Here is a 14246-nt window from a genome sequence, read left to right on the forward strand (position 1 = left end):
GCATGTGGGAAGGAAATTGCCTAGAAGCCAAAAGTGTAGTTGTGTAAAGTGACACTGGGAAATGGACTCTCCATGGCTCCACATTTAGTGCTTGCTGAGGGTTGAATAGCATGAGCTGTGGGCCTTGTTCCCTTCCCTGACCCTGACTCGTTTCTCTAGTCCAAGGGAACACAGTTGAAGAAGTCATTGAGAGGCTGCTGTCTATCAAAAAACATCCAGGCAAGCAGAAGCGAGCTGAAAGCCGCCTGTCTGGGAGCGCAGCTGGAGCTGCCCAGGCTGAGCCAGAGCCATGTGCACGTGCTGCTCGCTGTCCAGTGGGGTCCTCAAACCCCACCAGGCCACCAGCAACACCCTCAGGGCCACTGGACAACGACAAGAAGATCTCATCCTGCCAGTTCACAGCCTGCTGTGCTCTGCCAGAGAAATCCAACCCTCCCTCCAACACTGCTCCCAACCCGGCACCTCCAGCCCCACCACCTCTACCCCCCGGCACAGCAGCCATGACCCCCACATCCCCCATGACAAACACACCTCCAGCCCCTCCACTCCCTGGCATCCCTCCCCCTCCACCCCCACTGCCTGGCATGGGGGGTATTCCCCCTCCTCCTTCATCACTGCCTGGCATGGGGGTTATTCCCCCTCCTCCTCCTCCTCCACCATTGCCTGGCATGGGGGGCATTCCTCCTCCTCCACCCCCACTGCCTGGTATGGTTGGTATCCCACCTCCTCCACCTCCATTACCTGGCATGGGTGGCATTCCTCCCCCTCCACCTCCATTACCTGGCATGGGTGGCATTCCTCCCCCTCCACCTCCATTACCTGGCATGGGTGGTATCCCACCTCCTCCACCTCCATTGCCTGGCATGGGTGGCACCCCTCCCCCTCCACCCCTCCTTCCTGGCATGACAGGAGATCACATAGAAGCCGTGGTGGCCTCCCAGTTCAGCTGCCCCCTGGGCTTGGGCAGGCCTCCCCACAAGACAGTGAAGACACCAACGCTGAGAATGAAGAAGCTGAACTGGCAGAAGCTGCCCTCCAATGTGGTGAGAGGTGGGTGCTTCTGGCATAAAGTCACTGCTGCTTTAGGGGTGCTTTACACTGCTGCTTTTGCTTCCCAGGGGAAGAAATACTATCTTAAAGTTTGTCAGGTGTGGTTTACTCTGTTTAGATTCAGAACTTCCCTGATTTCCTCTACTTTTGACCTACAGAGCTGATATAAAAGTAACATGAAACTACTAATGTAATAGTAACTCTTCCAACTGAATTAGTACTTTGGAATAGCTTGTTTATAACTACAGTACTTTGAATTTACAAGAAGAGAAAGGAATGGGAATATTTTCCTAATCACTATGATGTGCCTTAGATCAGGCTCTGATCTGAGTTCCCCAGACTTTTATTACCCAGCTCATCTGTGCTTGTATATTAAAGTCATGAGTAAGAGTGCATGTGAGGATCACATCACATATCTCTTGATTTTTGGGTTACATTTCCCTCTACTAGTGGATTCAAAGTGGAGCATGAAATGTGAGAAGAAGTTTGGACAAGCTGTGTCAGCTTTGTCCTAGAGAAGCAAGGCATCCACTGCATGATAGTAGGCAGAGGTGAAATCTAAATAAGGCATGTCTTCAATCACAAGAGCAATAAAATGCTGGGATTATTGCAGTAGAGGCTTCTACAGGCATGTTAGGATGAGGATTTTTTTTTTAAGATATAAGAAATTGCAGTAGAAATTAATCCAGCAGTCTTGTAGCCAGCATTATACAAGGAGACTTGAGTATAAAAAGAAGACTGGAGAAGGACACAGTCAGAAAATGTCCAAATTGTGTCCAGTCCCTCTGTTAGGATGCAAGGAAGCAAAAATAATATCAACCAGGGAACTAGAAACAAAATTCTGAGGTCCTTGTCATGCTGATCCAGCTTGCCCAGCATGGAGGAGAGCACAGTTTTATATATGGATAAATATGTAATATATGGATAAATATGTCATATTAACATATATGGATAAATAAATATGTTGTATTAAGAGACTAATATGTCTCTTCTTATTTCATTCATGTCCTGAAGAGTGTCCCTTGCTAGCAGCTCCCCTTGTCCCAGGTACCAGGAGCTTTCAGCTCTCCCTGCAGCCAGTCTGAACACTTTTTCTTTCTTTCAGAGAGCCACTCAATGTGGGCTTCTGTGAGCAGCAGCAGTGAGGAGACGATAGAGCCCAACTACAGCAGCATTGAGCAGCTGTTCTGCTTCCCACAGCCAACCCCCAAGGAGAAGACAGCAGCACCAGTGAAGGCAGAGCCGAAGGAGGTGAGGAGAACCCCTCGTTTTTTCGAGTAAAGATCCCTGCAGACAGCTCATCTAATATGAGATATCTTCTTTTTCTTTAATGAAGATCACATTTTTGGACTCCAAGAAAAGTCTCAATTTGAACATATTTTTGAAGCAATTTAAATGGTAAGATATGGCCAGTTTTTGTGACAGTTGACAAAACTTTGAGCAGGTTTTGCAGTATCTGGAAGGTCCTCACGAAATCTCTTCTAGCCAATGTGCTTTGGTGTTCCATGCTCCTAAATCATCTGAACATTCCCCATTTTGTCCTACACTGTCTTTAAAATACTGAGTTTAGGGGTTTAATTATGTTTTTACATACAACTTCCCCATATGTTGGCAAAGGAATTACATCTCCATTTTACAGATAAAGTTGTGGCACAGACTCTTAGGGCAACATGGACTGTGAGACACACCTGGAGGTCAAATCCCTTCTCAAATCGGGGCCAATGGGCAAATGAAGAGATCCATTTTCTTTTAAGATCAAAAGAAATGCTCAGAGACAGGATCTCAGTTGCAGGATTCATCTCTGGCCTTGAGTCATTTGATCAGGGACAGAAACAAGATTTGGGTCGTAGCAGGGATCTGGGTCCTGATTCTAAGTTAATTCTGGGGAGATACCTTTCCTTTTGGATTATTGTGATTCTTTACTAGGGAAAGCACAGAGTGCTGGCACAGATAAATCTCTTGGTAGTGTGTGATAGTTGGAAAGTGGTCTTTGGTTCATGGCTGGCTCTGCTCCTCCTCCCTGCAGCTCCAATGAAGAGGTGACTGCCATGATCCAGAATGGGGACCGGACCAAGTTTGATGTTGAGGTTCTGAAGCAGTTGCTGAAGCTGCTGCCTGAAAAGCATGAGGTCAGGAGGAGAACACTACCCTTGGTTCACAGAGCTGAGCACATAGAGCAGCCCTGCAGTCTTGATTCTTTATTTCTTTTATTAGATAGAAAACCTGAAGGCCTTCAAAGAAGAGAAATCAAAGCTAGCAAATGCAGATCAGTTCTATCTTCTCCTCCTTCAGATTCCCAGGTAAGGTTGTTAGTCATAAACTTCAGCCCAATCTGTTTCTTGATTTGCCTCTGGGAAGTTTATGTTTCTTTATAGGAGCCTCAATACTGATGGATATAACTAGTGGATTTCCCCTTCCACCTTGGAGCTATCCCATTCCCTCTTACCCTTAGATGAAGGGCTCTTCCTGATCCAGCACGTCCTCTCCCTCTGAACCAGCTGAAGCTGGCCCGGACTCGGGGTCAGATCTGTCCAAGGAGGCTCCATAACTTAGTGAAAGGCAGTGCCAAATGCAGTGCCAGGAAGGGGAAACTCTTCCCTTTGCTGATCACAATGCACCAGCAGAACCCACATCCCTGCTGGTCCTCAGGGCCAGCAGCAGCCCCTCACCTCCCTCCCCAGGCCTCACCAGTGGTTTGGTGTGGATGTGGTTGGCATGTTGTGGAGTGGCATGGGCTTGCTGGTGATGTGGGAAAGGGGCTGCTGTGCTGGCTGAGATCCCAGTGCCCTGATGCTGAGAATCCATCTCCACCCTCAGCTACCAGCTGCGCATTGAGTGTATGCTGATCTGTGAAGAGACCACCGTCGTGCTCGACATGATTCAGCCCAAAGCTGAAGCCATCCGGAGAGCCTGTGAAGGTATAGATGACCTGAACTTATTTCTGGGTCTGATTTAAGGCAGGAAATTTTAACCCCCACAAAACTTCCTGGAGCTCTGCAGTGTTACCCACAAAACTCCCCTGGAGTTCTGCAGTATTACTTCCCAAACCCCAAAGAACTCCTGTGTGATCCATTCACTGGTTTGCTACAAGTGGAATGCAACTTCAGGTATCTCCACTGATGGTCAAAGCCCATAACAGGACCAAAGATTATTTTCTGTCATGCTCATCCCTTTTTTTTTGCAGCAGATGTATTCCCCTGAAACACTTTGAATGGTGAAGTGCTAGAAGTTCATCAGCCCTTTCAAAGGAGCTGAATTTAGACAGCAGAGCTGGCCCTGCTGCAGCTAATTCATCCATCCAGCATTATTTCCCAAATTAAGAACTTCATACAGTAATTTTCTCTACTGCCAGAAAACTTCCCCCAAAAGCAGCTCTGCTTTAGTATTTCCCTGCCTAGAAATGGAACCAGAAGAAAAAGGTTGTTATTTTGGGTTATAAATTGCTGATGCTCCAGTATGCTGACTACACAGAAAGTTTGTGCAATAGATTTTGGCTTCCTGTGGCAGAAGCCTTTGGTCCCGCTCCTCTGAGAGCAGTATGCTCTTCTTGGCACTGTCAAGTGTCACCTGTCCTACAGAGCCAGTTCCCCCAGCTCCTGCTGGGGGTTTCTCCAGCTGGCATTACAGCTGTTTGCTGGGATAAATTGAAGCTTCCCCCAAAGTGACATCCCAGCAGCCCAGTTGTTCTTTTGGAGCTGTTCTTGCCTCAAAGCTGAGTGCTTCAGAAAGCACAGCACTGCAGCACCCTGTCAGAAGATCAAGGACAGGGACTGCACTCTTCGTGCCTGGTCAGTAATCACCTCTACCATGAGAGAACAGGAACAGGGTGAGCATGTCTGGTTTGAGCAGCTGGCAGGTGATCATAGTGCAGTCAGAACTGGCTTCACAGCACAGCTAAAAGTTGGAAGGATTAAATTTGCAGCCCTGTTACCCTTGCCCACACTGGGAAACTTGCAAGGAAGGCAGGACCTTGATTGCTGTTAGTGAGGAGTGTCCAACTGCAGGTTATTTGCCATTAGGAAAAGAGAGACCAGATGTAAAGAAAGAAGCATAGGTCAACAAAGATTTTGACAAGCCATGGAACTGAATCTGCATGGAATCAATTTCTCTGCTGGTTGGGCATTGGGCTGCAAGGCCAAAATACCAAATTTGATTAGTGTAATTCAGAATCCCAATTTCAATGCAGTTTAGAAAATGTTCTGGTGTAACAGAGGCTTTTGCTTAAAAATCCCTTATGTTTTTCAGATCTTCTGACCAGTCATCGCCTGCCAGTCTTTTGTCAACTGATTCTCAAAGTTGGAAACTTCCTGAACTATGTAAGGACTTTTTTTGTCTTCTCCCTCCCCCATCACAGTCTGTGAATGATCTCCTTTAGGGCTGTAATTTGGATGGACACAGGAGTTACATCTGCTTTTTTTCTCTCTTGTAGGGAAGTCACACAGGCGATGCCGATGGGTTTAAAATCAGCACTTTACTCAAACTAACAGAAACCAAAGCCAACCAAACCCGCATTACACTGCTCCACCATATTCTGGAGGTACCACTGCCAAGTCCTGCACAGTAGGGAAAGAGGGAGGGTTTTATCACAGATGAAACATTTCTTCTACTCTACTGTTGGCTAATGCCACATGCTCATACTCACGTCCTCCCTGGCAAGCCCCAGAGTGTCACAAGTCAGGAGAATTTGAATCACTTTGGTGACTCTGGTGGAGGCTGCTTGTGGGCACTACTCCCTATTTTAAGACTTGATCTGCTTCCCTCCAGCATCTTTTCCCACAGTATCAGCAACTTCCTTCATATTTGTGAAATCTGCACATCAGCAGCTGCAAACCACAGAGCACAAAGCTGTCCTGGCTCATCTGTACCCACTCAGCCTTTCTGCCTTTCCATGGACTTTCCCTTTTCCACCAGACTGTGCTCAGGCTTTTCATGCTTCTCTCCAAGCCCCCATGGCTCTCCTATTCCCTGCAATGCTGTTTTTATCTTTTTTCTCCATGCTCTGCTCTGCCACCTTCATTCATCAATGTCCTTTGGTTTCAGTTACACATGTTCAAGCCCCGCTTTAGCTGGCAGTGGCTTCAGCAAGGACAGCTGTGAAAGCAAAGAATGCAAGACTCAAGGCCTTTTAGTACCCTTCTGGGACTGTGGGAAGTGCCAGATTGCATCAAACCACAGTCCTGCCTCCCTCCATGCTCAAGAAGAGCTCTGCTTTGCTTTGAACTACGAGCATTTCTGAGGGTTCAGTACTCCTCTGTGTTTTTATAGGCAGGGGAAATGCCTTTCCTCTCTGAATGTGTAAACTGCAGACAGGGGGGCAGTAGCAGAACACAGCACAGTCATCCTTCCTGGACACTTCTGTCCATGTGTCTTCCCCCCAGCTTCCCCTCAGCTCCTGCCACACACCAAATAACACTTCTTTCTCTCTTCCTCTTCAGGAAGTAGAAAACAGCCACAAGGACCTACTGGAACTGCCAAAGGATCTTGAATATGTTTCAAAAGCAGCAGGGTAAAATTGTGTGTCACTTCCTTTGAATTAAAAACAAAAATAAACCCCATGCACATCAACAATGTACCAGAAATTAGGACACACACAGCTGGCATAGAGATTAACAAGATGGCATCTTACATAGTTTTAACTGAAAGATTTGGTTGATGAATGTTGAAAGCCCTTTAATATATAATAATTCTACTACATCTGGCAACAGTTAGGACTGAAATTTGCAGAGCAGTCAGTTAAAACTGCCTCCTAGACCCTTCTGAAATGTGCACTGCCTTTGTGGTGGCAGGAGCTGGTGAAGGTCAGCTACCCAGACATTTCTGAAGTCCCTCCAGGCAGGGGAAGTGAGCTAATGCTGAGCATGGTGGGTGGAGAACAGCCTTTTGAATGGGTGGGCTTTTTTGGCACTCATCTACCCAATACACAGAATTTTAGGTAGGCCTGGCAGCCTTTCCATGAGTACTGTGGGGGGAAGCTCTTTTCCCTGAGCTTGGACTGTATAGAGAGTTCAGAGCACAGGGTTCAGTTCAGTGAAGTGGTGGGAAGCAGAGGGGTGACCAAACCACCAGTTCAGACTTGTCCACTCCCTGGTCAGCTCAAGATGCTGGAGTGTCAGCTAATGGCAGGGTTCTGTGTGATTTCAGAATTAATCTTGATATTATACGCACGGAGTCTGGTACCAATTTAAAGAAGCTGCTGGAGCTTCAGCGGAAAGTCTTATCATCAAATGAGGATGTGAAACAACAGTATGAGAAACCCATCCAGGTCAGTAATGGAGCTGCCTTAGATCTCCCCCATTACACACAGAGAGGTGGTGCATGGTACATCTGCAGCTGAGGAGCCTCATGAGAGGGGAGAAAATATTGCCACAAGACATGCTCTCAGGTTTGGAAATAAGATGCAATGCTGCACACCCCAAATATGCATTTTCCAGCTGCACCCCAAACCTAGATACCTTTGGTGAGGCCATTTCTTAGGGTGTGTGCCCCAGCTGCTCTGTCCATGCTCCTGTGTGACTCCTCACTTTAAGAGAAGATGCTCACCATCTGTGTGGATCACCAGAGTGAAGCCCTTTGCTTGGAATTAAGCTTTGCATGGAGCTTTCCATGTCTTGCTCAAGCCAGACTGCCCTGTAAGTTGGCACAGCACAGTTGCCAAGAGTAAAGATCATCTGCAAACCTTAATTTCTTCCCACCTGCTTTTCAAAAGCTGCAGTTAAAAGCCAGGACCCAGAGTCCTGCCTTTAGTTCTAATCCTTTCTCTGTGGGTGCACTTCACTCATTGTCCTCTGGATGGTGTTTTACAGTGTGCATTTAATGTGTTTCAGGACAGCATTGATGCCTCCAGGAAGCTGGAAGAAGAATTTGAAACCATTGAAAAGAAGAGAGAAGAACTTGCAAATTATCTCTGTGAAGATCCAAGCAAGTTGTCCTTAGAGGACATATTTAGCATCATGAAGACCTTCAGAGATCTCTTCATCCGAGCCCTGAAGGTTGGCATCTGCACACAGGGTGCTGAGCACCCCTAGTGCTGGAAGCTGCCTCCACTCCAATGGACAGGAGTGGGATGGGCACCCCAATCCAGGGGGAATCTGGTTACACTGGTACAGCCTCCTCCTTTTGGCACTTGGCATGAGGTCTCCCAGTGAAGTGGTGTCTGAGCCCTCCTCCACTGCATCCTCATGGATGCAGGTTCTGGTGCTGCTGGGCCTGGCCCAAACACCAGGGATTTGTGATTTTGTTGCAACTTTAGCTGCAGAGTCAATCACAAGGATGCTTTTGGGCCAAGTGTGCAAGTTGTAGAGAAAACTTAACCCTTTGCTCCAGCCTGAGCAAACAGGCTCAGAAGGGGGATATGTAGTAAAAAAGCCGCCTGTTTGGAAAAAACTGTGGCTTCAGTATCTCCCTCTTTCACCTCAGCTGGAGGTCAGGCAGGTGAGCACCCTGCAGGCAGCTGTGTGAGCAAAGCACCACTGCCACCTCCAGCTGGGATGTGGCAGAGTCCTGGCCAAGTCAGCAGTCCCCTCTCACCATTTTGGTAAGACAGCCCTTACTCCCAATGCCCATTTTATTTATTGCACAGGACAAAGCCAGAATTTCTCTTCCTTCATCTTTGGATCTCCTTTCTCTTCATCACCTTTAGCAGACATTTACCCAACCTTCTCATGCCACTGTTACCTCCCTGCAGGAAAACAAGGACAGAAAGGAGCAAGCTGCCAAAGCAGAGAAGAGGAAAAAACAGCTAGAAGAGGAAGAGGGAAAGAGACAGAAGGGAGAAAATGGAAAAGTCAGTGAGTATCTGAAATGGCTTCAAAAAATAGAGATGGAGCCATAGGAGCTCTTTGGTGGCCCTGCTTTAATGGACCAGCAGTGGTAATTTATTTTGTAGGCTTCTAGGTGCTGGCTGACTAAAGGCTTTTAGATGTCTTACAGCCCTAGCTAAGAATTGACTTTCCACAGTTGCAGCTGGGCAGAGAAGTTAATTTTAGGTTTGCTGACTGAACAGCAAAGAAGAAAGAAAATCACCACAAATTAAATATTTCATTTAACTTTTCCAGTTTCTAAACATAACTTTTGAATCCCAAATCTAAAAAGAAACTTTTGACTTAGCCACCATCCAAGGTCCTCTTATACACTTGAATAGTCTCTCTTTACCACATTTGTCCCAAAAATCTTGCATGTTGCTTAATTATGCCTTTTTCCGGATGAAAATGAAAGACTAAAACATGCAGTTGAAAGAAGCAGAGAGGAAAGAAAAATCAGAATTATTTTTCCTCAGAAAAAGAAAAAAAAGGGTTCCCACCAATAGATAACAAACAGGGAATATTTCACGGTCATGGGACAGCCAGGGACATGCCCAGGCAGAGCTGGAGCCACTGGTGCCAGGCTGTAGCACCAAGACCTGGGAGCAAATCCCCTGTGTTCAGCCAGGATGGGCTGCTGTGGGATCATGGAGCACTGCTTTGGGATCACAGAGCTGCTCCCAGGTCTGCTGTAGGTGCCTTGCTCCTGCCCAGTGGCTGCTTGTGCTGGGGCAGCAGGAGCCACCTCCAGCAGTGGCATCACTGCAGTCTCCTCCTGGCCTGTCTCAGGGGCAGGTGTAACTCCCATCTCCCTCTCCCCCAGTCAAGAAGGGGTTGGTGAAGCAGGAGGAGGTGTGTGTCATCGACGCCCTGCTCGCCGACATCAGGAAAGGCTTCACGCTGAGGAAGACGAAGAACAGACACGAGTCAGAGGCAGTTCCTAAAGCCTTGTCTGCAGAGAGCCTGGAGGAAAGCCAGTCTGGTAAGGACACAGACCTGACTGTACCTGCAGCTCTTCATTCCCATCTGCCTCTGAGCCCGAGCCAAGCATGCACCTGTGAGAAGCCTTCGTGTTTGCATTTGGGGCATTTTATTTAAGAAGGCTTTGCAGCCAGTGCCAAGGAGAAGAGGAGCAGGGAGCCTTGAGCTGTTGCTAGCCAGGTCTGTCCCAAAATTAGCAGGAATTTGGAGCAGCATGGCCCTGCTCTGTGCTGATAAATCCTCAGAGGTGCTTGACCCGTGTGTCAGCCATGGCACCATGCTGATGGGGCACTGCTATCCCCACACAAGTGCCCTGCATGCTCTCAAGTCTCTGTAGCACATGTGTTTCTGTCTTGGAGACTGCTGTATCCCATCTTAGTCTACACTTGGGAGACTGAAGAAACCCTTTTAAAAAGATAAGAAACCCTATTTGCAGAAGTACCCAAGTCCTTTAGGTGCTTGTGAGGAGACAGCCCATGGGTTTAACTTTTCTTTGGTCTCTTGACCTCAGTGTCAGTGCAGTCAGGCAAACCCAAGGACATTGGTCTGTCCATGGCTCTCCTAGACCTGCTCTGCAAGGGCAGGTTAAGGCTGGCTAATGGGCAGTCTTGAAGTCCTCACACAGGCAAGCCAGCAGTCCAGCCTGGTGCAGGACCTCACAGGCAGGGTCTCTCTTCTGCTGTAGACTTTCAGGCTTCCTTGCAGGTGCTGGAGCTTCCATGGAAATCAGCCATTTTGTAACAGAGACACATTAACACCTGCTGAAAACAAATCAGCAGCTTTGCTGAGCTGGAGCCCGGAGTTCAGCCAGGGTGACCACATGGGTATAAGGAGGGGAGGTACAGGGAGGATAAAATGGTGCTGCCTCTGCATTGGAGAACTGCATTGGAGCTGCTTTTGGGTCAGTAGTCCCTCCACAGGCAGCTGCTGACCTGTAACCTCTGCAGGGTAGGTGCATCTTGGCTGATTCCTGGTGAAACTGCAGCTGTGGCTGATTGTGTGTTTTCTGTTTAAAGGACAGAGCATGAAGGACCCACAAGCAGCAGGGAAGCAGATTGATGACAAGACCGAGCAGAACAAGGATGATCATCCCTCAGAAAGCCCTCCTCCCTCAACCACTGCCCCGATGGAGACAGGTGGAGGTGTTACAAATGCTTCAGCTTCGGGCCAGGTATTATCTACCAACAGTGCTGGAAGAAGTCTGTCACTGGAGTCCCAGACCAAAAGCCCCTCAGAGAGCATGGTGGAAGCTGATGGAGCCAGTCAGACCACGCTGGGCCCCGGGATGGAGCAGGCAAACAACGTGGAAAGCCTCCAGCCCAGCACAAAGAGCGGCTCCCTTGCCTTCTCTGTGGCTGACATAGGCACAAGGATAAGCTTTGTGAGCAGCAGTTCAGCCCCTGCTCTGAGAGACCAGCTCAGCTGGACTAACGGGTCCATGTCAGGAGGCCAGGACAAGGAATGCCCAGCTGATGGCTCAGAGAGTGCTCAGCCTGCCCCCTGCAATGAAGCTCAGCAGGCAGAGTCAAAAGAAATGACGAAGGAAAATGAAGACCCTGGCACAGACTCGCTGTTGGACACGTCTCAAGACAAGTCCTTCTCAGAGGAGCCAGCCACCGACTCCTCTTGCTCAGCAACGCTTCCCCCAGAGCAAACTCACAGTGACAGGGAAAAGCAGAGGCCATCAGGGAAAAGGAAGAAGAAGAAGAGGCACAGCAAAAGCTACTCAGGTAGCCTATTTTATAAATAGCTCTCAGGGACTGACTCAAATGTGGGAACCTTCCTGATATATTTGTATACACCTGTTTCTTTCCACTTCAAGGCCCAATGCCCCCTGCCCCTAGAGTCACACTGTTTCGTGCAGCTATTATATTTTTCAAACCTGAAAGAGCTTTAAAAAGAAAAACACAAGCATAGTTCATTCTGGTGACATGTATAAGTAGTTTATAAAGGAGTAATGATGAATCAATAATTCAAAAGCCCATTACACATGCAGTAAAGATGGCAATAAGCACATCTGTCAAGTGTGCTAAAGACAGCTACAAGGCATGGTTATGTGCAAACAAGAGCTCCATTAGGCTCCAGAGCAGTGATTAAGAGCAGTTAATACTCAGTACTTAATCAGCAATCATCCCTCTGAACTACCTGTAAACACATAAAAGCAGCAACATCAATGCTGCCTTGGACTTGTTTGGTTTTTCCCCTCATTGCAATAGCACTCTGCCTGACAACCTGCCCCAGGGGTGCTTTAGGTGGCTTCTGAACATCAGGCCCTCAAACCATCACTGCAGAGGGAGGGGGAAAGGTCAGTCACTAACTAAGAGCATCTTGCTGATGCTTCCAGCAAGGATCCATCCTCCAGCTGGGCTGCTCTGCTGGGGCTGGGAAGGGAGCTCAGCTCCTGGAGCCACACAGGCCCCCCTCTTCTTACCAAAAGTCCTCAGCCAGTCCCAAACCTGGGAAGAGTGTCCAAGTGCTTTAGATCCTACCACCCTTGGGTGGGTACCTTAATCCCAAATTGGAGATGCCTGGTAGGGAAGACAGAGGGGTGTGTCAGCCTTTAGAACTTACAATATGCTTTCCACAGCCTGTTTCCTGCAAGATCCTGAGGTCAAACAAATGAGCAGGCAAATGGGAAAGTCTCTTTTTACCAGTGCTTGATGTTTTTCCTTTCAAGGAGGGTGGAGGATAAAGGAAAGGAGGGTTTGAATACCCATTGCTGAAAAAGACAGCATAGGTTGAGCAGCTACCACAGAGGGATTTACTCTTTTAATGCAACATTTCCCAGGGTTGTAGTAATTTACATTTCTAAACATGCCACTTTCCCCTGGTTAAAAACAAGCCACAAATGAGAAGTGATTTCCTGTAATGTTGGTTCCTCAGCTTGCTTCATCTGAGGAGTAGAAGCTGCAGCAATGGGAGCACCCCGTGCTCCCAGCCCTGGCAATGCTTTCCTGACACCTGAAATTAGGACTTCTGGCTTAGGAACTGACCCCAGCCTGCAAAAGCCAGAGGGTTCCCTGGGCATCCAGGGGTGGCATCAGGGGGGTTGGAACTAGATGATCTTTAAGGTCCCTTCCAACCCAAACCAGTCAAAGATTCTATGATCTTAGGGACCTCTCTGCTACTAGACAGTATTTTCATCATAAAAAGTTCCCTGTTGTTACTTTGGCCTTGCCATGATCAGATATATTTAGTGTCTCTCTTTTGTTCAAAAGCAGAGGTTGAGACTGATACTGGAGATAATAAAACAAAAAAAGATTGTGTGGCACAATGAGGTATGTAAACTCACAAAGATTTTTTTTTTTTGTGAACTAACCACAGCACTGGGACTTCACAGACCTAATCAGTTTTCAGCATATCACCTAAGCTTTTTGTCTTTGTGTCTAATCACAAACACATGTGAAATAAATTTGTTACTCTGATTTTTACTCTCCAGGGTGTTGATCTTGTGTTGAATGGAGTCAGTGCTGATCTCCACTCGACACAGGGTCACAGCCCACGTTTGTCCTCTGTGTCAGCAGCAGCCAAACTGCTTCTCCCTGCAGATAATTAAAAGCCATTATTCTAACCACACAATCAGACTTCATGTGATGAACAAAGTCCTTGCTTTGATCACATTATTTTCTCAAAAACTGTAAAAATGCAATTTCAGTACCTACCTCCAGCAAAGAACATTTGGTTTGCTTGTGGGTAACTACTTTCTATAGCATTGTTTAAATATGGGTATCTGGAAAAGGGAATAAAACACTGGACCCAGGGGCAAATACTAGCTGGGGCAAGATACCAGCTCCCACTCAAAGCTAAATTCAGTCCAGAGTTGCACACAAGTTCCCTGCATCCTTCACTGATGCTGGCAACATACAGTTGCCCCTCAAAAGGAGTTCTAGGATGAGACTTCCATTTGCAAAACTCCCCCTGTTTTTACAGCAAGTGGAAAGAAAAGCAAGAAAAATAAACAACTGAAACCTCCACTGTACTGAAATTGCATAGTTACGCATTGTCCTTTCCATGCTGGTGAGCATCTCTTATGAGCTAAATCAATATCATCAAATCTCTTTGTCCTGTTTCCTGAAAGGAATGTATTTATTGTCCAGCATCCCCAGTTCCCTGGGGCTGGGAGCCCAGCTGGGAGCCCTGCTCCTGCACAGAGACAGGAGGAATCTGTGCAGGATTTTCCCCAGGACTGCTTTTGTTCCTGCACCTGGAGCATTGCTGCTAGCAAGAGAAAATGGGATATACTCTGGGTAGTTACAGTCCTCACTACTCCTGCCCTTCTTTTGGCCCTTTTCTTGCAGTCCCATAGGAGTACATGAAGTGGAAGTAGCTCTGTTGGTTTAGAAGTCCTAAGGAAGATTTCCTGCAGGAACAGAAAACAGTAGCAATGGAGCATAGGTGAGAAGTACACCAGGACCA

General features: G+C 47.4%; 1 protein-coding gene across 3 annotated transcripts in view; it reads left to right on the forward strand.

The window, feature by feature from the left end:
- INF2 (inverted formin 2) overlaps positions 1 to 14246 on the forward strand; it is a 42049-nt gene that overhangs the window by 23354 nt on the left and 4449 nt on the right. The window contains exons 8-22 of one of the 3 annotated variants that reach the window (XM_059850445.1): positions 160 to 1050; positions 2156 to 2301; positions 2387 to 2448; positions 3077 to 3179; positions 3265 to 3350; positions 3868 to 3968; positions 5296 to 5366; positions 5480 to 5587; positions 6486 to 6556; positions 7192 to 7312; positions 7875 to 8039; positions 8735 to 8837; positions 9673 to 9831; positions 10847 to 11560; positions 13049 to 13108. In XM_059850445.1, the coding sequence (XP_059706428.1) occupies positions 160 to 1050; positions 2156 to 2301; positions 2387 to 2448; positions 3077 to 3179; positions 3265 to 3350; positions 3868 to 3968; positions 5296 to 5366; positions 5480 to 5587; positions 6486 to 6556; positions 7192 to 7312; positions 7875 to 8039; positions 8735 to 8837; positions 9673 to 9831; positions 10847 to 11560; positions 13049 to 13107 (2960 nt within the window). In that variant the 3' untranslated portion in view covers position 13108. The remainder of the gene's footprint in view (positions 1 to 159; positions 1051 to 2155; positions 2302 to 2386; positions 2449 to 3076; positions 3180 to 3264; positions 3351 to 3867; positions 3969 to 5295; positions 5367 to 5479; positions 5588 to 6485; positions 6557 to 7191; positions 7313 to 7874; positions 8040 to 8734; positions 8838 to 9672; positions 9832 to 10846; positions 11561 to 13048; positions 13109 to 14246) is intronic. The other 2 variants (XM_059850446.1, XM_059850447.1) reach the window with 2 other exon arrangements.

Source organism: Haemorhous mexicanus, chromosome 6, assembly GCF_027477595.1.
Source record: "Haemorhous mexicanus isolate bHaeMex1 chromosome 6, bHaeMex1.pri, whole genome shotgun sequence".
NCBI classification, from domain to species: domain Eukaryota; kingdom Metazoa; phylum Chordata; class Aves; order Passeriformes; family Fringillidae; genus Haemorhous; species Haemorhous mexicanus.